Source organism: Aquila chrysaetos, chromosome 2 (genome assembly GCF_900496995.4).
Source record: "Aquila chrysaetos chrysaetos chromosome 2, bAquChr1.4, whole genome shotgun sequence".
Taxonomy (NCBI): Eukaryota; Metazoa; Chordata; class Aves; order Accipitriformes; family Accipitridae; genus Aquila; species Aquila chrysaetos.
In genome coordinates this window covers 27673510-27695720 of record NC_044005.1, presented here as the reverse complement: position 1 = coordinate 27695720, position 22211 = coordinate 27673510, and the positions used below count along the sequence as shown (strand labels likewise).

General features: G+C 38.7%; 1 protein-coding gene across 8 annotated transcripts in view; it reads left to right on the top strand.

Annotated features, from left to right (window-relative positions):
- The first annotated feature begins 4441 nt into the window (after positions 1-4441).
- The window catches only part of MIA2 (MIA SH3 domain ER export factor 2), a 39602-nt gene continuing 21832 nt past the window's right edge, over positions 4442-22211 (top strand). The window contains exons 1-13 of one of the 8 annotated variants that reach the window (XM_041128467.1): positions 4459-4734; positions 6219-6352; positions 8208-8294; positions 8635-11029; positions 13738-13953; positions 14076-14176; positions 17392-17523; positions 19507-19528; positions 19642-19730; positions 20127-20198; positions 20893-21003; positions 21324-21395; positions 21834-21938. In XM_041128467.1, the coding sequence (XP_040984401.1) occupies positions 4620-4734; positions 6219-6352; positions 8208-8294; positions 8635-11029; positions 13738-13953; positions 14076-14176; positions 17392-17523; positions 19507-19528; positions 19642-19730; positions 20127-20198; positions 20893-21003; positions 21324-21395; positions 21834-21938 (3651 nt within the window). In that variant the 5' untranslated portion in view covers positions 4459-4619. The other 7 variants (XM_030042388.2, XM_041128470.1, XM_030042396.2 and 4 more) reach the window with 7 other exon arrangements.

Here is a 22211-nt window from a genome sequence, read left to right as displayed (position 1 = left end):
AAACATTTTCTTATTTCCCTTCCCTATAGTGGTGAGTAGAGATCAAAGGAAAAAATACCTTGTTCTCTTTTCACTTAAGCAATGTGGAAAAAGGAACAATAGAAAAGGGGGAAAACTAAGAATGAAGTAAAGATGCTTTATGTGAGCAGGCAACATACCATGTATGCTTTATGCCTGTCTTGTGGAGCACTTCCATCAGATGGTCCCTTCTACCTTCAAGTATCACTTTAGAAGATCGTTGGTTTGGGGGGGGGGGGGGGGGGGGGGTGGTTAGAGCTTTTGTACTATGCAGTGGTTCTATACCATTTACTTATCTTTTTCTTCAGTCCTGATGCACAGGTAAACTGGAAGGCTCCAAGAATGTGTTTTTTGCCATGATGCTTCACTTGGAGTCCTTGTCAGAGTAGATTTTACACAGATTGTTCATTAATTATAAGCTGAAACATGACTTTTCATGAAAGGTACACCTCTTCAAATTTCTGCTCCTTTACTTAAGGTGATGTCTTTGTGCTTAGAATAGCTTCATTGTATGTATTCAAAAGAAACCTGAACATAATTTTTCTGTGGAAAGTAGGTATTAGTGAACTAAACACCCTATCCAGGAAAATTAATTTCCCAAACCATTAAATTTGCAAACAGATTTCTAGAGCATCTTTTGTTTATCAGGAAAGTAATGCTCTTGTGGTTAGGTCCTAGTTATAATTCTGAGATTCAGGTTCAGCAGCTGATTCTGTAGCAATTACTGTGGTACAACAGGACAAACCTATTCATTTTATGTATGTCCTACATATTTAAAATTAGTTTCCCTGCTCAAAGAAGTATTTCTCTGAGACTACATGTATTTATGATGGGATCAAATGCTGTGGCAGTGGTCTATGAGTAATATACAGACATCTGTGTTCTGGAGGATATAATTTTGCTCTTTCGGTGTCCGTCCCCCCCCCCCCCCCCCCATCTCAGTTTTATGACAAATCTGTGTTTTGCCACAAACCTTGTTCAGGCAGTTGTTATTAGGTGACAGTGTTCTATTATATCGGAAAATGCGAGGCATTCAAAGCTTGGAAACGTATTATCAAGATTCAAAGTAATCTAAGTCACAAGTTCCATGATTTTCTAGAAATGCACTGCGAGTTGTCATGCTTGTAACTGTTTTTGTAATAGGGAAGCAATAATGGCTTTTTCTTGCTATTTGTTATCGTGGCTGAAAAAGTTGGTTTAGATCTGGATGATGAATGACTGTTACCTGTTTAGGTTTGTCCAGCTGGAAGAGTGAATTAGTGTTCCTTTTCTTCCTTTGACTTATTAATTTTTAAAAGATACTTGTTTTTTTTTAAAAAAACAAAAAAGGAATCTTTTTGTCGTGACATTTGATTCAATTTAAAAGTTGATCTGTATTTTCATCCAAACATCCTAAGCCAAGAGAACTATATTTTTAAAGTGCTTTTGCCATGGGCTATATTCTTCCATATATTAGTGCAATATTCTACACAGTGAAACCCTACATTCTGTATGGAGCTTTTTGGTGCTATCATAAGAATACAACCAAAGCTGTATATAATGTTGTTACTATAAAATAGATGTTGACTTTAATGTACTTAGAAGAACTTTTACCAACTTATGATTTGCTTTGGGATCTTTATTGTTAATGCAGATACTGAATAGTCTAGGAGACGCAACATCTCTTATACAAAGCCATGTCTTAAAAGAGCCATTCAGTGTGCTGTACTACTCATTTTATTTAAATTACACTATTAATTCTGAGTTGATCCTTCAGTGAATTTTAATATATCATAAGGGATCTCTGCATTTCTATCTCAGTAGTTAAAGTTTCTAAGATGTCATAGCAAATAAAAAGTTAATAGTTTCATCCTAGCAATAGCTGTGGAAATAGATCTTACTTTCTCATTAGCATTGGTTGTCTTCGCATGTGGAATAGTACTCACATTTGTTGCTTCAGTTCTGCAGAACAGAAATTAACTGAAGTCTCACTCTGTCTGCTATAAAGCTTTCAACTTTGTCCTTTGGAAGCCAACTATGATAAACTCCATGAATTTTTATCTTTGACTTTAGTTCAAAGGTGGTTAGAAGTTATGCTTGTATAACATCTGCAAGTATAGGATTTACACCCAGAAGAAAAGAATATTTGATATAAATATGATTTATTATTGAAGTTACTAGAGGAACAGGTTACACAGAGATCAGAGCAGTGCTCATCAGCCTTTTCACAGCTTCAGAGCTAGAGGAATGATTGTTGAGATTAAACTACACAATGAGCAGTGCCCAGAGTAACTTCAAAATTGCAGATGTAGATTAAACTGATCAGCTAAGATGAGCTGCAACGTTTTCTCTCCATATAAAGACTTGAGAATTAGTTTGGGTATCCATATGAAACTGAAGTCAGAGCCATTTTCAGAGCTATTTTGTCAAATAGAGACATAATGTGCACATCTTCAGGTGTGGGTCTGATAGTTTGTTCTCCTGCACAAACTTGCTGAAGTACCTAATTTCAGCTGTCAGAATACCTGGCATTTCCTTTTTTAGGTGAATCAGCTCCATGTTACCAGGCTCAAAAAGGGACTGTTAACCTTTCTAGGCCCATTATTGGGTTTTGTCCCATGTTCCGTGGTTGGTGTGCAACATTAACAACTGGGCAGAAGAGTGTTTCATAATCTTGGTGGGATAAAAATGCTGTCCTTTTTTTGATTTTTGCACAACACTTAGTATATATAGAGAGTCCCCCCAATATAAATTTCTTGTATGTTCCTCCTCACTAATTTGTCCTAATCTGTAGAGACTTGGAAATGAAAAAAAAATGCCCATCCTACTTTTCTGCTCACCAGGTTTCTTTGCATTTGTCGTGTTTCAGCTGCTTGGTATTCCATTTCTCCCCTTTTACCTCCTTCAGATAAACCTGGAGGACCTCAGGGAAAGTCCCAAATCACAGACCCTCTAAGCAACACAAGATCCAGGGGAGTGAAGGGAAGGGCATGTGGATGCTGGGATGGGCCTGCATGAAAGCTAGTCAGGAGCAACTGGGGGGGGGCTGATCTATAGTATTTTCCCCAGCGCACAAGACAGCTCTCCGGTGGATTACCTAACAGCAGAGGCAGCTGGTGTACTAGGTCATAGAATAGGCCTGTCCAACTACCAGGTCATGTGGCAAAGGAAGGGGCCAAAGTGTTAGATTGCAACTGGAAGACGTGTCATCTGCGGTGATTTTTTTTGTTTGCAGGACATTGCCGGTTAACGTGACCCTGGCTCACTTTGTGCCCTCTCTCTCAACCTCCAGTAGATGATCTGTTTGCTGGCTCAGTAGGTCAGGCTAAGCACTGGCATCTGGCAGGTTTGAGTTGTGGAGCAAGAGGGAGGGGGAACTATGCTGCAAGTAGGATACAGCTTAGGTTCATGGAAAGAGAAAGCAGAGCAAATTCTGCGTGAGTCATGCTCAGGACTGAAGGAGGGGCAGGCTGCAAATATTATCAGGTTGGGAAGGAATGCAGATTCTTGGGGCCCTATCAAGAAGGGAGAGGGAAGAGGCTACCTCATGCAGGAGAGTGGGAAAGGAAAGGTGAAGCCCCTTTTGTATGTAAATCAGACATACGGGGTTTTGGTCACCAAGGAAGTGCAGGACAACAATGTTGAAGCCTTTGAAGCAAAGCTTACTTCTAACGCGAACCTTTCTGCAAGATTTCATTTATAGCACAACATCATACCTATATAACCAGTGTACAACTCCCTGCACAATTACTACTTCAAAGCATAACCTGTATTTGAGAAAACATTATTTATAACTCCATATTGGATAATAGGTTGCTAAGAAACAGAGGGTATTCCTCAAAAAGCAGGACGTATCATCTGCTTAGCTTTGGTATATTGCTCTGTGATATACGATGTAGAGATAGCATATGGATTTTCTCGTTGTCTTAAGAGCCTGAAAACTGCTAAGCACCTTTAAAAGACTTTGGAGTTGAGTAAGTATTCCCCATGCTAAAGGATAGTACTTAGCATCTAGTGTGTGAGAAAACTCCAAAAGAGTATGCTGAAAAAACTTCTGTTGTGAGTTCCCAATGACCACCTATAAATAATCTAAAACATATCAGTGCATCCAAAATATAGTTTATTAAACAAAAAAAAAAACTAGAAAATTGTCAGTAGCTATATTAGCAATCATGCAAATCAATATAAGCATAAAATCAATAGTCCATGTTAAAATCAAATGGAAGATGTATATTAAAAATGCATTCATAATCCAGAAAAAAATCCTAATACAACTCTTGTTGAATTTCCCCTAACACAAACTTCTACGAACTCAGTACAAAAGAACTTATCTGATAGAGGATAGATTTTGATGTGACCAGGACTAGTTTCTTTGTATTCAAAACATAGGTCTAGCTATCAGAACATAGTTAATTATTAAACAGACATGTATAATCAGGACACCTGACTTTGCAGTTTGTTAGCAGGTTAGCAGAGTGTACTTCTGTTTAAGCAGATGAGAGGAGGAAAATAGGATTATAAGTTTATTTGCAATTTTTTGTTAGGCTAAGAAAAATAATGTAGAATATTCTTGCTAACCGCACATCAATGCAGTTTCCACAGTTTCACTGCATTCATCTAAAATGTCAAGGATCTTCGATCGGAGAATTTTGCTGTTAGTAATTTCATTTTTAACAAGGCTACAGAGTACAAAGGTACTTTCAGAATGGAAGAAGTGTGGTGATCGGGAATGTGAGAGTAAGTAAAAAAGTGTTGTTTTTTTTTTTTTCAAAAGGAGTCTGTGGTGTATGTGCAGCTACTACTAACCATAATGTCAAAATTAGCAATGAAACAGACTGAAAATGAGTAGCCATAGAAAATGTTTGTTGTCAATATACTAAGTTTATGAGCAATAAGCTTAAACTTTTCAAACAGAAAAAAATACTTGCTGGATTGCATTGTGCAAGTATATAAAGATCAAAGTTCAGTAAAAATACTCTTGAATGGCTAGTTTTTCTCAGGTTTGCTCAAAATGGGCAGTATAAAGCAGCTTTAAATACAGGTACAAAAGAAATTTCTAAAAAACCCCAAATTGTGGTAGGCTATAAATTGAGAAAGAAGACTATGTATCTTGTGTTTATAGTACATTCAAAGCCCATTCTGCAAAACTCTGGGGTTTTTTTCTACTGTAAGCAAACTGTTTGGTTTGGGTGTTTTTGTAATCCTTATTACAAAAGACCCTGTTAATATATCTTCTTTACTTATTTTTTCTGCTTTAACATGAAATAAGAGCAGTAACTGGTTATGGGGTTCCTGGGAAGTAAATAGCTCTGCAGGAGGCAGAGCCACCGAATCAGGAGTGGGCAGCGATATATAATGCCCTATTTATTATCTTTTGACTACCATTGTGAAACCTGTCATAATCATATGAAGTTGAAGCCGTTTCTAAGCTGTCTCCATTGGCTTGGCAGCCTTAACTGTTGTGCTTTCAATTTGGATAGCTTGTGCTGAAGTGGAAGAGACCTTAGATTTCCTCTGCTGATGGATCTTTATTTTCCTGTGGAGCCATGCTGACCTCAGTGGGTTTTGGATGCTCAGAGATGTCTGTCTATGATGTGGCACAGCATGTGGAATGGGCTCCAAACTGACCAGAGCACATCAGTAGTGGTTTCTGTGGGGAGATGGGGTGGAGGCAAAGAGAATGTAAAGTCATTCAAATTGAATTGGAAACTTTGGTTTTGACAATGTGTTTAAGGTTTATATTGCTTAAACTTAACTATTTTCTTCATAAGATAAATGTATTCAAAATAGAGGACAAAATCCCCGAAATAATTACTAGATTTAACTTAGAATTTCTAAAATATACAATTACAAATATGTCTGGGAAATATTTTTTAGCTACTTGGATCTGGCTTTAGTAGTTTAACTTCCTAATTCTCCACACACATTTCAGCATTGAAAGCTTGGCTGAACAAGGACTGGAAAGTGCTCATATAGAACAAGTGCTTTTCTCCTTGAGATCTGTAGTAAATAGGAAAGAAAATAGGATAGGGCTGCTTTTTGTATTAGTTGCTTTCCAGTTGGTGGTATAAATGGATTAGTATCATAACAAAGCACATACTGATGTATTAACAAACATTTTAATGTATTTATATATATCATACTTCTTCAGTAACCTACCTGACTTCAGGCAATATGGCTGCTGTACTTACTTGTTTCTTTCTTTCTACGTACTACTCTAGCGGCAATGAGCAGAGTTCAAGCCACTACAGACTACCTAGGGCCTGATTGCCGGTATCTTAACTTCAAAACAGGGGAAGAGATAATGGTATACTCCAAACTTTCAAGGAAAAATGAAAACTTGTGGACAGGAAGTGTAAGTACTTCAATCTGAAAGACTTTCCCCATAAATAATCTATAGTCTAATAGTGTAGCAGTTGCAGTCTGCTTGCTTCTAGGGATCTTCCGTCTCTTTGGTAATATTAACCAGTCATGGATCAATATAGTATTTGGGAGATGGGTCATTGGTACTATCTTTATATAGAGGGAAAATCAAATCTTGGCAGAGATCACTCATGGAGAAACAAAGTCAAGATCAGAATCCAAGTTTTCTGTCGTCTTGTCCTGGTTTCAGCTAGAATAAAGTTAATTTTCTTCTTAGTAGCTGGTGTAGTGCTGTGTTTTGGATTTAGGATGAGAATAACGTCGATAACACACTCATGTTTTAGTTTTTGCTAAGCAGTGTTTATATAGAGTCAAGCATTTTCCAGCTTTTCATACTGCCCTGCCAGTGGAGGCTGGGGGTGCACAAGCAGCTGGGAGGGGACACAGCAAGGACAGCTGACCCAAATGTTCCAAAGGGGTATTCCATACCATATGATGTCATGCCCAGTATATAAACTGGGGGGAGTTGGACGAGGGGCACTGTGGCTCAGGGACTGGCTGGGCATCAGTCAGCAGGTAGTGAGCAATCATATTGTGCATCACTTGTTTTCTATATTTGGGGTTTTTTTCCTTCTCTTCTGTCCTGTTAAACTGCCTTTATCTCAACCCACAAGTTTTATTCCCCCCCCCAATTCCCTCCCCCATCCTACAGGGCAGGGAGGGGGTGAGCAAGCAGCTGTGGGGTGCTTAATTGCTGGCTGGGGTTAAACCATGACACTCCTTCATCTAATCATCTATAATGATTTAATCTGGCTCCCTTACAAACATTCAGGTCTATCAGGTCAGGTACCTACCTACAGGTCTGTGGGTAAGAAGGTTTTACAGTTGCTCAATCAGTGATCCAGTAGTGGGGCCTGGCTTCACAGTTCAGTGCTCAAGGAAAGTTCCCAGAGAAGTTATCATGCATATTTAATGATTTGGAACAACTGACAATGTAGTCAGAACAGCCATGTAGTTATTTTATAGCTAAGAAGGAATGGATGCATTGATCCAAATCCAACTGCTAGTAAAACTGTGTAAGTGCTTCAAAACCAGAAGATATTGGTAAAACTTTTTTTTTTTTTTTTTTGGTAAATGATCTGTCACATTTATTGTTTAACAGTGAAGTTCTGTCTTCCTTTTTTTCATCTGAGTGTATCTTTGCAGGTGCCTCACTCTTCCTTGCTTTCCAAGATGTATTCCTCCACTAAAGGCTATGTGCAATGGTTTGATGTAAAGCTAGTGGTGTGTTTCTTGGTCAGACTGACCCTTACTTGATTCTTTTGGGCATTATCATCAACTTATTCTCTGTAGTATTGTCATCTTCATTGCCATTTTCTCTTCAGCTGCAGCTGACCTCGCACCTGAATTTCATATCCTGGTTTTCTTGTAACTTATTATGGGTCATTAGTTATTAAGGCACACTTTTTCTCCCACTTGAGTCAATGGGAAATTTGCAGCCGATTTTAGTAGGACATGGCTGAGACCATCTGTGCACAGAACGCTGTCTGCAGTTGGAGCAGTGTTAAGGCTACTGGTTTGGTTCTGCACAAACACATGTTCATAAAAATAATACAGAAAATAATAATATGGAGTAATATATTTCCCCTTCCTTTCTGAAATGGCAAATGGAACACTTTCGTGAAAGAAAAATAAACCAACCTTTTGACCAAACAAAATGAAGGGGGTAGGAGGCAGTCCTGTAAACATATTATTTGTTTATTCATACTTTTCTAGCATATATGCAAACACCTAACACGCTTATCACTGAAGTTTAAATGCTCTCATTCCTTTTGTATTTTTTACAGAAAGGAAAGCATTTTGGATATTTCCCAAAAGATGCTGTGAAGGTTGAGGAAGTTTTTATTGCAGAAGAAGTTGAAGTGCTCACTAAGGTAAACCAACATCACCAGATTTTCCAATGTAGTTCACAGCAATTGAAAATCTAATATCCAGTTAGAAATTCAAGTGTCAATGCATATTTTATTTCAGATAATTCAAAACATGTTTTTTTCATTATTGCTCCACTTGCATGTCTATTGTCCTCTAAAATAATTTTTATCTAATAAATGATATAGAACCATTAGGAATAATATCATTATTTACAGTCCTTTGTGTAAAGTTATACACACATATTAACTACACAGAAAGAGAATAAAGATATGTTGCTGTGCTACACAGTGCTGTAGAAAATTACACATAAAAACATTTTAAAAGTTAATATTGTTCTTTTAGGAAACTGATTTTCTTTGTCTTCATGGAGATAAGTACATTTTTGAAAATGAAGATAGCGCATTACATGATCACAAGAAAGTAAGTGAATATTCATCATCTGATGCAGAATCAAAGCTGCATGAAAATGAACTCTTAAAACATACAAGAGAGTCTATGCAGAAGGAAGAAAGAGTTGAATCAGTTTCTGAAAATGATTCCAAGCAATCTCACACTCAGGAGGAGTCTGCAAGCAAAAAGTTGGTTAGAAAAAATGAGAACAGAAAAGATGATACTGAAGAGCCACAAATGCAAAACAGTCTGCCAATAGAACCCATTCCAACTCAGTCTAGTTGGATTGCAGGATGGTTCACCACAGGAAGTAAAAATGATGAAGAGCCCTTAAAAGCCGTTACTGAATCTTTAGAAGAAAATACATATCGAGGCCGAAAAATAGCAGTAACTGCTGAAAATTATTTACAGGACCCAAATGATGAGGAACAAGATCCCCCAGCATCTGTTTGGTTTCAAGGTGGACTGATGGACTTTCTGTATTTTGGTGAAGAGAATGTGGATGTTGGTTTGGCATCCGAAAAAAATGATCCACAAATCCATGATGTTTCTGGTGTGCCTGGACATTCCAGTAATGAACAGGAAACAACAGTCACAGAGTTACTGACAGATGAAGAAAAGAGTGAAAGCCAAGAATCCAAATCAAATTGGTTTAATTTGGGTTTAAGTAATGTTCTTAATTTTGGCAATGCTGAGAAAGATACAACTGCTATGGAAGACAAGCAAAGCAGAGAAAGAGAGGATGAAGCACATAAGAATGAAGAGCAGACTTTAGACCAGAAAGAATCACACATGGACAAAGAATCAAAGGAGACAGTTAAAGCAGTGACAAATGCAGAAGATGAAGAGAATTATGCACAAGAAATACTAGATTCAAACAGTGATATGCCAAATCCTGGGGAGATACCAGCAAGTGTGCGTAGTCTTAATGACACCCAAACCACTTCAAATACCACAGAATCATCTTTTGATATACTAACAGGTGACAAAGAGAAGCCAATTGAACCTTACAGTTCAGAACAAGACTTGGTATCAGAAAGCCAACTGCTGAAAATAACAGGAGCTAAAAAGAGAAACCAGAAGTCAGAAAGCAAACGTGGCCAGTCAGGTTGGTATACAAATATCTATAATAGCTTTATTAATTATAATATGGACACACATGATAATCAACAGGGACATGAATCAATTGCATCAGATCAAATTTCTTTTCCTAGCCCCCCTCAGAATTGTGATCCCTCAGCCACAAAAAATACAGAAGAAAAGCCTGACATAGCTGAAGGACAGAGCCATTTCTTCTCTTTTAGTCGTTTTGCAGACATACTGAAGTTCCGGAGCTCAATAGCCAAAGAGCAAGTGCAGAGTTTGCAAGATTATGTGTTTTTCAGTGAAGAAACCCCTCAAACTGAAAATGATGATGAAATATTACAAGGAAATAATAACAGAGCAATGAAAGTACAAGTAAATCAGAGAGTTAGTGAGGAGCTATCTGAAAAAGATGAGGGTACCATCCAAGAAAGCAATCTGTTTTCCTCACTAGCTGTGCAAAATAATGAACACAGTAATGAAAAAGCAAAACATTTTGTCAAATTAGTTAGCAATAGCGATGCTTCACAAACTTTATCTGTTGAAACACTAGTACAACTTGAAGTATCTCAATATGTCCCCTTCTTTAGTTATTCCAGTGCTGAAGAACATGTTTCTAAGAGTAGTGAAAGTCAGGAAAACACCAATATAAAAGGTTATTATAATGACCCTGTCTCCAAAGATTCTCTACATCTACCTTCAAAATTAAATTTTGAAAATACAGGGGAAATTGGAACTCATCTACAGGGAAAATCAAAAATGGAAACAGTTGAAACAGTGCAAAAAGAACAAAATAACCTGAACACTTGTATTCAAGAATCAGTAAATTCAGAAAACAAATTACCAAGTTATGGGGAACTACCAGGAACTGCAGATAATCATCTGGGCATCAAGAGGAACCCATGTGACAGTGAACTGAGTCTTACTGTGGAAACATCTGAGAAAGGCAAACCAGTTGAATGCTGTGATACAGAACAAAATTCAGCATTGAAAAGTCAGTCCAAAATGGATGGTGATGTAAAAGAGAAAATTCCCGAACCAGAGAATAAAAATGACCCACTGTTTTTTTATGAAAACATCATCAAAGATTTCAGTCAGGGTATTTTTAATGATGAACAGGATCAGAAATCTCAGGAGTCCCAAGAATTGACTCCAGACCAACATTTTTCTCCTCAACCCTCATCTAGTTGCTTCAGTTTAACAGGTACCAAAGCTTCTGAAGAAATTGGCCACTTGCAAGACATATGGAGTTTCAGAATGGAAGGTAAAAACTGCTTGCTGAGAATAGAACAACTAAGCTTCCATAAGGAAAAAAGGTCTCAGTATAAGCCTTCATAAAATACTATGGGTAAAAGAAACTGAAGGCACCTCAAATCAGAAGGATAAACATAACGAATCAGATTAACAGTAATGCAGATACCTCCAAAGAGAATGATCTTTCTCTCCAGCTGGCAGTGCAAAATAACAAACAGGCAGTGGAAGAAAAAAAACCCGATAAAATCTACCAGACTTGTAAAAGATAGGACAACACTTAACGCTCTTCCTGAGGGAAGCTACAAAATTAAAAAATTCCTATGAATGTGCAACATCATCAGAAAGGTGAAGCAGAAATAATATGGGAAGATTCATGTTCCCAATATGAGCCTCTAGTACCAGACAATGGGTCAGAGGACAATCTTAATCCAGATTTTAGAAAGAAATATAAAAATCACATGTGATATAGTAAAAGAAAAGATTATTCTGTATCACCAGATTTAGGTCCATCAATTCAAGCCGTTATGACAAGATACAGAAACATAGAAAATTAATCTGAGGTTTGGAAGGCATCATCAAACACCACTTCAAAAGGCACAGTAATACCAAAGTCTTGTGCTGAATCAAAGTCCAAAAAAAAAATTCATAAAGAAAACTTATTGACAATAAAAGCAACAGAGCAGTCACATGATAGTAGTCCGACTGATTGTGAACTTTTACCCTAGAAGCCCTCTAAAATAGAAGACAATATTAAAGAAAAAAAAAAAAAAAGCATTACAGTTACTGTCTCCTAAAACCCTCAAACTAGAAAGCCAGACTGCTATTAAAAAAACCAGATTAATTCAATCCCAGCAACCTGGGATTGCTGAGAGACATGGCTGATAAAGCGTATGTTGAAAAAGAAGATACTGTTATAACTGAAAGGATGGATAATACTGAAAAATTAATTGCTGCTACTAAAACAAGATAGGAGAGGGAGAGAAAAAAAGAAAGAATCTGAAAATCAGAGAGAGTCAAAGTCCAGAAATAGAAATAATAAAAATTATATTCTAACAGAAAGGGTTCCAGGTAGTATTTTTACCAGACCATCAGGGTTCTTGGCAAATATATTTAGTAAAACTAACAATTAAGCCTGTAGAAAAAAGTCTGAGGATACATGTTTTCTCAAAAAAAAAAAAAAAAAAAAAAAAGATAATAGGGATGACACTAGGACTAGTAGAATTAAATAGTGCACAGAAGAATGAGATGGAGTTAAGAGAAAAGGAATCTGAACAAGAAAAAGATACTACTAAATCTGTAGAATGTGCAGAAAATTATGAAATCAATTTAGAAATGATGCAAGATAAATTTGAGGAAGGACAGCTTGGCGTCTTGGAAAAAATACCGCTGCAAAATCCAGTAAAAGCAAGGAAATTGACAAAACCATGCTAGGGCAGACAGAGTTCATGTCCCAAAACCCAAGCAAAACCAGGCAAATATTGTATGATAAACACTCAGATTTACCAAACCCATTGATTACTTTCCAACAATTTTATTTAAATTTAAAACAAGATGTTAAGCAACCCTTAGAGCATCTCTGTGTGGCGCAGCTGCACCAGCAATTTGAAAAGATTCATCCTGAAATCACAGCTTACTCATGTAAAGACAATGTTATGCAGAGGAAACAAGTGATTGTGTCTGCACAAAAGGGGTGCAATTTTGACATTGGGCAGGAAAAATGTATGGAAAAAAGGAATGTTCTTCTAGAGCTGCCAGAGCTTTTGTCTGCTATAACAATTAAGTGTGCAGCCCAAACTGCAGCTAAAGGTACTGGACTAATGCTTTGTTAACACTGATTTAGCAAGAACAAAATATGCTTTGTTTGAGGAAAACTATACAACAGATAAAACACTGTCTCCTGGTGATTTAAAATCAAGAGGTAGCGAGCCTAACTCATAGTAGTTAATGACTGATTTATGGTATTTTGAGGATCTGATAATACAGATCTATTTAATATAATAGCAACAGTTTAAGAGCCAGTTACTCTTCCTGACTTTTGACTATTGTGATGGGTATCTTTGGCCAGTAGTGGCTTGAAGCATAGAATTAAAAACAAATCAATTTGTAAATGTTTGTTGGGTTGTTTTTTTTTTCCTTACATGGGTAAGCAAGGTGTGAGTTTTTTTGAAAGTGGTATTTTATTTGCTTCAGGAAACTTATTCTAAGTCACTGAAACTGAGGCAGCTAGGAGCAGTCAAACATACTTCTGCATGAACATGCCTGTGGTTTCTTGTATTTCGCAGTAAAATTTGTTATCTTGGGGGAAGTTGTTAATCTTTAATCCTATGTGGCATTTTTAATTGTTCTTTTTGTAAAGCTTTTCCCACTTGTATTTGGATATAAGAATGAGACCTACTAATCCTAAACAAGGAATCTATAGGCAAACTATCAAAACCAAGCATATTTTTTCCTGAACATTAACTACTTTACTACATGACCAGTTTTGCTTAAAGCTCTATCTTCCAAACTGTGTTCTGAGACCACTATTTGAACCATTATTTCTTAAATCATAAATCTGTAGCACATTTTTACTCTAACGTAGCACTCTTTGAGGAAAATAACATTAAAAAAAAAAAGAAAATCTCTATAGAGGTTAATATCATAAAAGTGTGTGTGTGTGTGTGTAAGTTGAATCCTCTGAATATAAGCATGATTTCCCTTCACAATTATTTACAGGAGTAGGCAGCAGAAGAAAGCTACTAGAAGAAACACCAGAGAAGGAACATGAAATAAATGCAGCTGTAGACAGTGAACATGACAGTGACCAACGTTCAAAAGCAATAACAATTCCTTCAGTAAATTCTGAAGAAAAAATGGACAGTTTAGTAGTTGAGTCTCCATTTGATGTTGAAAAGCCTCTCTCAGATGCCATCCAGAACTATGTTCCAAGTAATGGTAAGTGTTAAGTTTCTTAATTTTAAGGAAAATAAATTTTCAATCTTAAAAAAAATTAGTTGGAATTATATTAAGTTTACAATTGTAATGTAAAAACTTTTTATTCCTTATGAACAAACCAGAAGGAGGCTGGATGTATCAGATACTTCTGTGCTTGAATGCTCTTGAGATCAGGGAATCGATAAAATCTGTATTTTCAGCAGTGACGAGTATTATCAGAAAGGTAAGAATTTTTTATGTGATGTATTGCTGACAGTAGTGCAAAATTAAGCCAGTTATTTGTTATGTGCTGCAATGAAGCTCCTAAAAAAAGAAAGATAGATCCTTTTAAATAAACCCCCTGCAGTCCCCTTGCTTCTGGGGGTATCTGATGCTAAATGAGATAGAGATGGAACAAGAAAATGTCAGGTTAGCTGCTGCTCATCTGCCTCTCTTGTTTGCACTGCAGAATCTGATGAAGTTAGTGTGGTTTGGGTTTTTTTTTTTTACAGAACAGCCACAAAACACCTCAGTGGCCAAAAATATCAGCATTTGGCTTCTTTTGTTTGTTTTTAAATGAAAGTCATAGCTCCCTCTAGTTCCCATGACAGTACTGATTAAATTTGCTTGGACTTAGAAAGTTTGGGTTAGGATAAATAAAATAATCGGAATACTTCTGTTGTTTCTAAAGAGTAATTTCAAACCCTTGCTTCCCAAAGATTCCCATAGTTCATAATTACATAAAAAATAGTTTTCTAAGCAAATATATAAAATACAAAATGGGATTTTGACTGCTATGGGGATGTCTCAAGTATCAAAACGTAGGGACAGAGTGAAGGTTGACCTTACTGGACGTAACTGCACAAGAAACAATGCTGCCAGAGGAATGTGAGAAAAGGTAGATGGTGTTGCACCGTCCCCTCTAAACAGAAGAGTAATATCAGGTAAAGTGGTATATGGTAAGCTTCATTAATTTTGGTACTTTGGTTTAACTTTGTTTAGATTCGGTAACTGAAGGTTAAGAACCACATAAATCTGTTCCGAATTTCCAGTGTACTTACATAGATTCTGGCTAAAAAAAAAAACAGCTGAAAGGCTTTGCTTTTTTTCCTCATGAAGCAGACTGGATCTCAATGCTCACTGGCCATAGCAGTGAACTACCAAACTCATTCTTGTATTGACAGAGCTAAAAAAGCCACTTCCACTTTCTACTTATCACTGTCTCTTAGGTGGTACCAGCTTCACAGGCAAGTCACTCGCATTGTGAAAACTGAGTTAGCATATGTTAAAAAATAAGAGTGTAGTTGAGTACATTAAAAAAAAAAGAGAGAAAAAATGTAATACAAAAATAGTTAGTCCTAGCGAATGAGATTATAAAGAATCCATCGCCATGTGGCACTGCAGCTACCGCTTCTGCCACGTTCCCTTACATTTCTGCATCAGCAGCCCCAGCACGATCAATTATTAACAAAGCAACTCAGATGGGGGGGCAAACCTAGTTTTAATGACGTTGAACTACCGCCGAGCACCAGCGGCTCCAGCGCTGGTCAGGCGGAGGGAGGGCGCCCGCCGCCGGTCGTTGATCCACCTGTTGCCCCCCCCCCCGCCGCCCTCCACCCCCGGGCAAATGCCCGCTCCGGCTCCTTGTCTGGGAACACGAGCGGCGAGGTGGCATGTCTCCCCGGCCGGGGCCAGGCCCTGCCCGAGGAACCTAGCCCGGATAGTTTTGTTTTTGTGAAGAGCTGCTGCTGCAGGGGTACGGATGGACGCGGCGGACGCCGAAGGGGAGGTGAGCGTCGCTGCGCATTAACTTTAAGGAGCGGCACGAGTAGTAGGTTCGTGGCCAGCGGGGCCGCGTCCGTAGCGGAGGACGGGGGGACGGTGGCGGGCGCACGCGGAGGGGAGCTGTCGGTCCTTCCCGCCTGCGGGCCTCATGCGAAGAGGAGGGTCTGTTGGCTGAGGTGCCGGAGACCCGCGGCTGCCTGGGCCCGCCGCACCGCCCGGCCCGCCGCCGCGGGCGCCCCCCGCACCTGCCCCTCGGCCCCGCCGGCTCTGGAGCTCGGAGCCGCGTCCGGAGGCACCCCCGCTCTGGGCCGAGCGGGGCGGTGAGGCCCGGGGCCCGCTGCCGCCGCCGCGCTCTCATCTCCCCCGGCAGTGGTATCTCCCGCTCCGTCCTGCCGGCGGTGGGGTTGCGCCCCTATTCGTGTCGCAGTGGTACAGCCCGCCACCCCCTTCAGGCTCCCCCGGCTGCTCCCACCTGTGCCCGCGCTGTCGTCGGCTCCCCCCGCCCCGCGGCAGTGGTACAGGCCGGTTGTCAAGTAGCGAGCCGGAAGGGGCCGCGCGGTGGTGGGCCGGTGCCGCCGCTTGCGGTAAGATGGCTGCCGGCGGCCGCGGGGATGCTTTGGACGTCGCCACCGCCAGCTTGTGGCTGGGCCTGCGGGAGAGCGCGCAGCGCTACTGCGGGTTGGCCTTGGAAGGGGCGCGCAGGGTGAGTGCGGGACCCGCCTGCCCCCCGGAGTGGGCTCTGGCGGACCTCGCGAGAGGGCCGGGGTCTTGTGCAGCGCCGCCTCGGCGTTGGGGGAAACGGCGCTGCCGGGGGTGGCGAGGGGCTCGGCTCCGAGAGAAACGGCCCCGCACCGGAGCGCACGGCTGCGGCGTAGAGCCGGGCTGTGCCTCGCTGGCGTGCGCCGGGGCCCGGCAGCCTGCCGAGAGCTGCGGGGCCGGGGAGGACCCGGACGGGACCCCAGGCTGCGCGGGTCCTGTTGAAGCTGGCCGTTTCTCGGAGAGTAACGGACGTCTCGAAAAGCCAAAGCAGTGAAACGAACACACACACCCCGCACCCCTTGGCTTGAGAATGGGGGTAGTCTGGCCGGTTTATTAAAGAAATCAACATTAAGACTTTACTGCACAGTGACACGTTCTTAAACACAGGTCACACGTAGTAAATGTGAGCAACGTTAAGCAGGTTATATCTTTGAGAAAATAGTGATATCAGTTTACAAACAAAATGTGAGTGCGTTTAAGCATTTAAAATGCGTTAAATGATTGACTGTGTTCACTATGTTGTTTTAGCATGAAGTTGCTTGAGCAGGTTTTTCTACCAAACACTTTCTACCAGTAAATCACAGAATATTTATTAGCATTAATTCTTCTAACAGTGAAACGTGTAGACAACTCGAACAAGAATCTACCGTAATTGGTAGGTTCAGAAGGAAAAGTTTTCTGAGGTTTATCTAGTCATCATCATATCTTGTTGGAACTTTTTTCTTATTTTTTTTCTTCACTTGGTAAATGTATAATTTAAAAATCAAAGGCTTCTGTTAACCGTTTTCTCAGAGTTTTGGAAAAAAAATAGATGTACAAGCCTTAGAAGTAAACTAAGTCAACATGTAATGTCTATTTTTGTTGAAAATATTAACCTTTGTTCCTTTAGTTGAAGCTTTTTACTTTATTTTTCAGGCTGTGGCTTCACTGCCTGAAGATATGAGACCCGGTCCTGATCTGTATGGTCTCCCCTGGGAAATAGTGATTTGTGCTGGCATTGTTGGAGCTTTTACGATTCTCTTGTTCCTTTATAGAAGTTATCAGTCAGTAAGTGTTCAAATTACATGCAGATACATAGAGTGCATTAATGGTTTGAATTAAATGGTTTGAATTGAAATTGTTATTCTGTTTAAGACGTATAATGATTCAGAGTTTTAAATCTGTTGTGATTGAATTTAGAATCCCTCTAAAAGAGAAATTGAGAAGTAGTCTGTTTTGTCAAGACAGTAAGTGGTTAGATGTGTACTGAGTGACGGTTGTCATTAGAGGAAATGCAATGAAACTCACCATAGTAAGGCTGCCTTTTTCCTTCTCTTTTTGACTTCTACACCAGACTTTCAACATCAGCCCTTAAATTATTCTCATAGGATATAGAGGTCTTCCCTAGGGTGTATGTACTGCTGTGTGTATTGATATGTCTGTGACTACCCTGGCTATAGCCAGACCAGCTCAAGTCTTTCAAGGTAATTGTAAGCAAAAGCAATCCAGATGGATTCCCATTAAGGGAGGAATTTGAAAACTCTTTGGGCAGTGACCTTGATTCTGTTTATTGGAACACTGAACCAATTTTCCTCTGTGCTGTTTGTGAGCACTAAGCTGATGACTTTGAGAAATGCAGCACTGAAACGTTTTAACGCACAAATCAGATTATATTTTTGAGGTAAGGGTTGTCTTCTATCGTGAGTCAGTAAGGATCTGAGTAATAACAGCTGCCTACCATACTCTCCCTACTAATGAAATGGGGTCAGTGTCCATAATTCAGTATTCTAAATTTCTCCCCCATTTTTGCATATTCTTAAATAAACATAATGTGATTTTGGTGCTAGGTGTAATGATGCTCGTGTTTGAAGATAGGTTGCATAGCGGTTTAGTTTTTCAGATATGAGCAACTGCATTTTTAGGGTCCTAATGTCAACTTAGATCTGGAAAAATGCTACCTTATTCTGCAGCAGCGATTCAGATTGTCTGGAAGGGGATCTGTATTTATATAAGTTAATGTATCTATAATTTGGGTCATTCCTCCTGTTTTCTAGCAGCATCCCTCTAGGTGGTATGAAAGAGGCATTTCAGCTGAAATCAGTCAAGCAGCAACTCTAGTATTGTTTTCCTCCTGCACATGTCACTAAGGCCTTAGATATTACAGAAGTTATTGATAGCTTTTTCAGTCATCCATACTTAGGACTGCCCGACTGCTCTTTGAAGAATTAATGATTAGTCAAAAGTAATGAGGTTTGGTTTGGGTTTTTTGGGAGGGTGATAGGATAAGGTGTGCTTATGATTTTCTTTTCCTTTTTCTATTACTTGGACTTCTTGGCCACCCCATGGCTTTAAATGAGAAGGAGACAGGGAAAATCTGAGGGACCCATTGTATATTAGGCACATGACCCAGGCTCAGCCTTGAGGGGAATGCTGTGCTGTAAAGTTTTTGTGGGTTCAGCCGAGTCTGCATCTCTTGCCCAGGCCATTTGTGACTGATTTTGTCCTGCAGTTTGTAAGATTTTTATTATGTGGCACTAGACCCCACGTGGCAGCTGCTGATTTGGCACTTCCCACTAAGTTGCACCTGGGCAGGATGCCCATCAAGTAGTACCCTTACTGCAGCTCTCACTGTTATGCATTATAACATGTGGGTTTTTTTCCTCATAGGAAGTTATAGTCTGAGCTGGTATGTGGAGCTTCCCTCTCCTTCCCTTTTCCCACTCTTTTGGCTGTGCATGTCCACTACCACTTTGTGTTGGCAGTCATGGTTATGTGATGACTATACAGAGGTGTGTTATAAAAGTGATCCAGGTGGAAACTAACCTCCTTTCCCCTCTTCTCTCTGTTTAATTAGAGTGGGAGAAGGACAGGGCAAACACACAGCCATAGAAGGGGTAAGACCAGAGGATGCAATTGCCCATTTTTAACAGCAGCCTGTATTTATATTCTGTGGTTAAACTGATCATGGAACCACAGCTTAAAAGATTGGTTTTCAGATACTATGCAAGAGTAATTGATCAGCATTTTCAGTATTTATTCTTTTTATTTCAGGTTAGAAGTCGACTTTATGTAGGTAAGCTTATTTTTCATACTGTTTCTTTGGAGTATGACTTTTTTTCTTTTCCTTTTTTATTCTCCTTTTAATTGTTCAGATGTTGCAACACTTAACTGCCTTTCTTTTTTTAGGAAGGGAAAAACAGCTTGCCAATAAAATAGCTGAACTACTTGAAGACAAATGCAAAATTCTTGAAAAACTCAGCCTTTGCAAAAAAGAGGTAATGGTCCTCATTTATTGCCTTCAGATGTGTCACAAATGGGCTCAATTTATCAAGTATTTAAAGTATTAAACTTATCTAAAAGTAAGATGTTTAAAACCTTTTAAAGTGATTCATCAAATGCCTTTTCCTGTCACTGCCTTTAAGTGCCATTAAGGTGTTAGCAAGTTCTGCTTTTAACTCTTAATACAATATATTTCACTGGAAGCAACTTTAAAATGTCTTTGTTTTATGCTGCTGCGATAATCTACTAGGGCTAAGGCTTTCCTGTCTTCCAGCAAGGTGCATTTGTGAATATTTAGGTAGCAGCTATGTTTCAGACTAGAGCATCATAAATTGCTGCTATTATTTAAGTAATTCTTTCATACATTCTGACATAAAGTATTTCCTTTTCAGTTTGAAGTTTTAGAATTGTCTCTGAAGGATGATAACATTATGAAAGAATCAACAGACACATCTTTTTTTGAGGTAAAAAGATAAATAGAAATTGTTATTTTTACAATTTAAGGCAGTATTTCAGGAAAATGCTGCCCATATTAAAAAACAACAAAACCCCCCAAAACTTAATTATTTTAATTGAGAACATTGTTATTTTAGTCCTGGATTACTGAAAATGACATAGAAGTGAGGCATTGAAATTAAGAGACGTTTTTGTAACAATTGCATTAAAAATGATTGATACTAGAGCAAATGGCATATTAGACAATATTTAATTTTTTTAAAAGTAAATTGTTCCTGTTTCTAGTTGAGAGAGAGAGAGTAGTGCATGAAGTATTTTTTTCTCACATCTGATTTAATTCAAATGTATTTTATAGGCTACTGGAGCACAGTTGTAAACAAAAATTGCCACTACATTGTTTATATCCCCCAAACTGAGAATACATTTGTAAAAGAGTTCTAAAAAACTGAACCAAATACCTGATGGGTTCTATAAAATTTATGTAACAAAAAAGCAAATAGATTTATTTCATTCTGCACCTCAGATCCTGTAGAGCTAATTGTTACAGGTTTTGTTAACGTGCAAGAGTACTTCGAGATTTTTTCCTTGATATGGTGAAATTTGTTAAACGTACTCTGCTGTCATGTTTAAAACATACTTGTCGTCTTCATATGTAATTAATGTCAAATGTTTTATGTTAACTGTCAAAACAACTTGATTTAGGAAATGCATGAAAAACTGAACAAGTCAAACTTGGAACTCAACCAAGAAATAGAGAATCTAGAAAAAGAACTGGAAGAAGAAAAATCTAAGCAATCTGAAAATGATAACTTGGTAAGAATAAATAGAATCCTGTCTTTGTTCCTATTCATTGAAAAAAAAGTTCCCCCCCCCAAAATTCTCCATGGAGAAGACAAACTATTCTCTTTGGGTTTTTTGAAACAAAAACTACATTTCCCATTTTGTCTCCCCTCATACTCCCTGTAGCATATTGGAAAAATAACACCCATAAAGGAAAATACTCAAGAAAAGGTGTTTTTACTGATTTGGCAGTAGAACCTTCTCAGTTTGAAAATTAGAATAACTTTATTAATTGCTTAGACCTTTTCAGTCAAATCTGTGGAAGAAGCTATATGACAACTAATAATTTTCAGGTGGCTGAAATTCAGAAGAGTGTAGAGTCTTTAGAGAATGAAGCAAAATCTATCCAGTCACAAATTGATGAGGTATGTCCAATCTTTACAGTTTCTGTTTTCAAATCTTTGCAATTTATCTGTTCTCCATGTAGTTACTGTTCTAATTTTTTTTTCTATTAAGGGTGCAGAAATAATATGCTGTGTAAACCAAAAGACTTTGTAAGGCTTAGTACTTTTGTGTGACTTGATTTAGCAACTTCGAATTTCATATAGTGATTGACATTTATTGGGAAGTACAGGTACTTTTTTTTTTTTTTACAGTTACCTTTTCTTTGCCTTCTAACTCCACAATGATATGTAGTGTTGCAAAACTACAGTCAGCAAAAACTGTTGAAATTGTAGGGAAAATGTGAGAATACATATATAGCACAGCTAGAAAACCTAAGAATAAGTCCAATAATACCATCATGACCTCACTTGTATCTTCACCTGTACTGTTTAAACCACACAATTTTTTATTCCACTTAGGCCAAGTCCACCCTAAAAGTGTATCAGATTAATACAGAGAGACTCAAGACATCTGTTCAAGATGCAGTAGATGAAAACTGCCATCTCCAAGAAAGTGAGAAACAGGTAGGTTCTACATAGTTATCCTTAGAAACACTGTATTTTGGTATGATATTACTTAAATATGATTTCTCTGAGGAGCTCATCCTCAGTGTGTTAATACCCCTTGTGTGCTCTAGTAAATGGAAAGAGGAAGAGGACATGGCTTTAAAATGATTTTATGTTGGAGTAACTTTGTCTAAAATAGTCCTGTTTTAAAAGAAATTTAATAATTGCAGTTTGTGGGGAAACTTGCATAGAGTTCAGTGAGAAAGAGAGCATATGGTAATGTAAGACTAA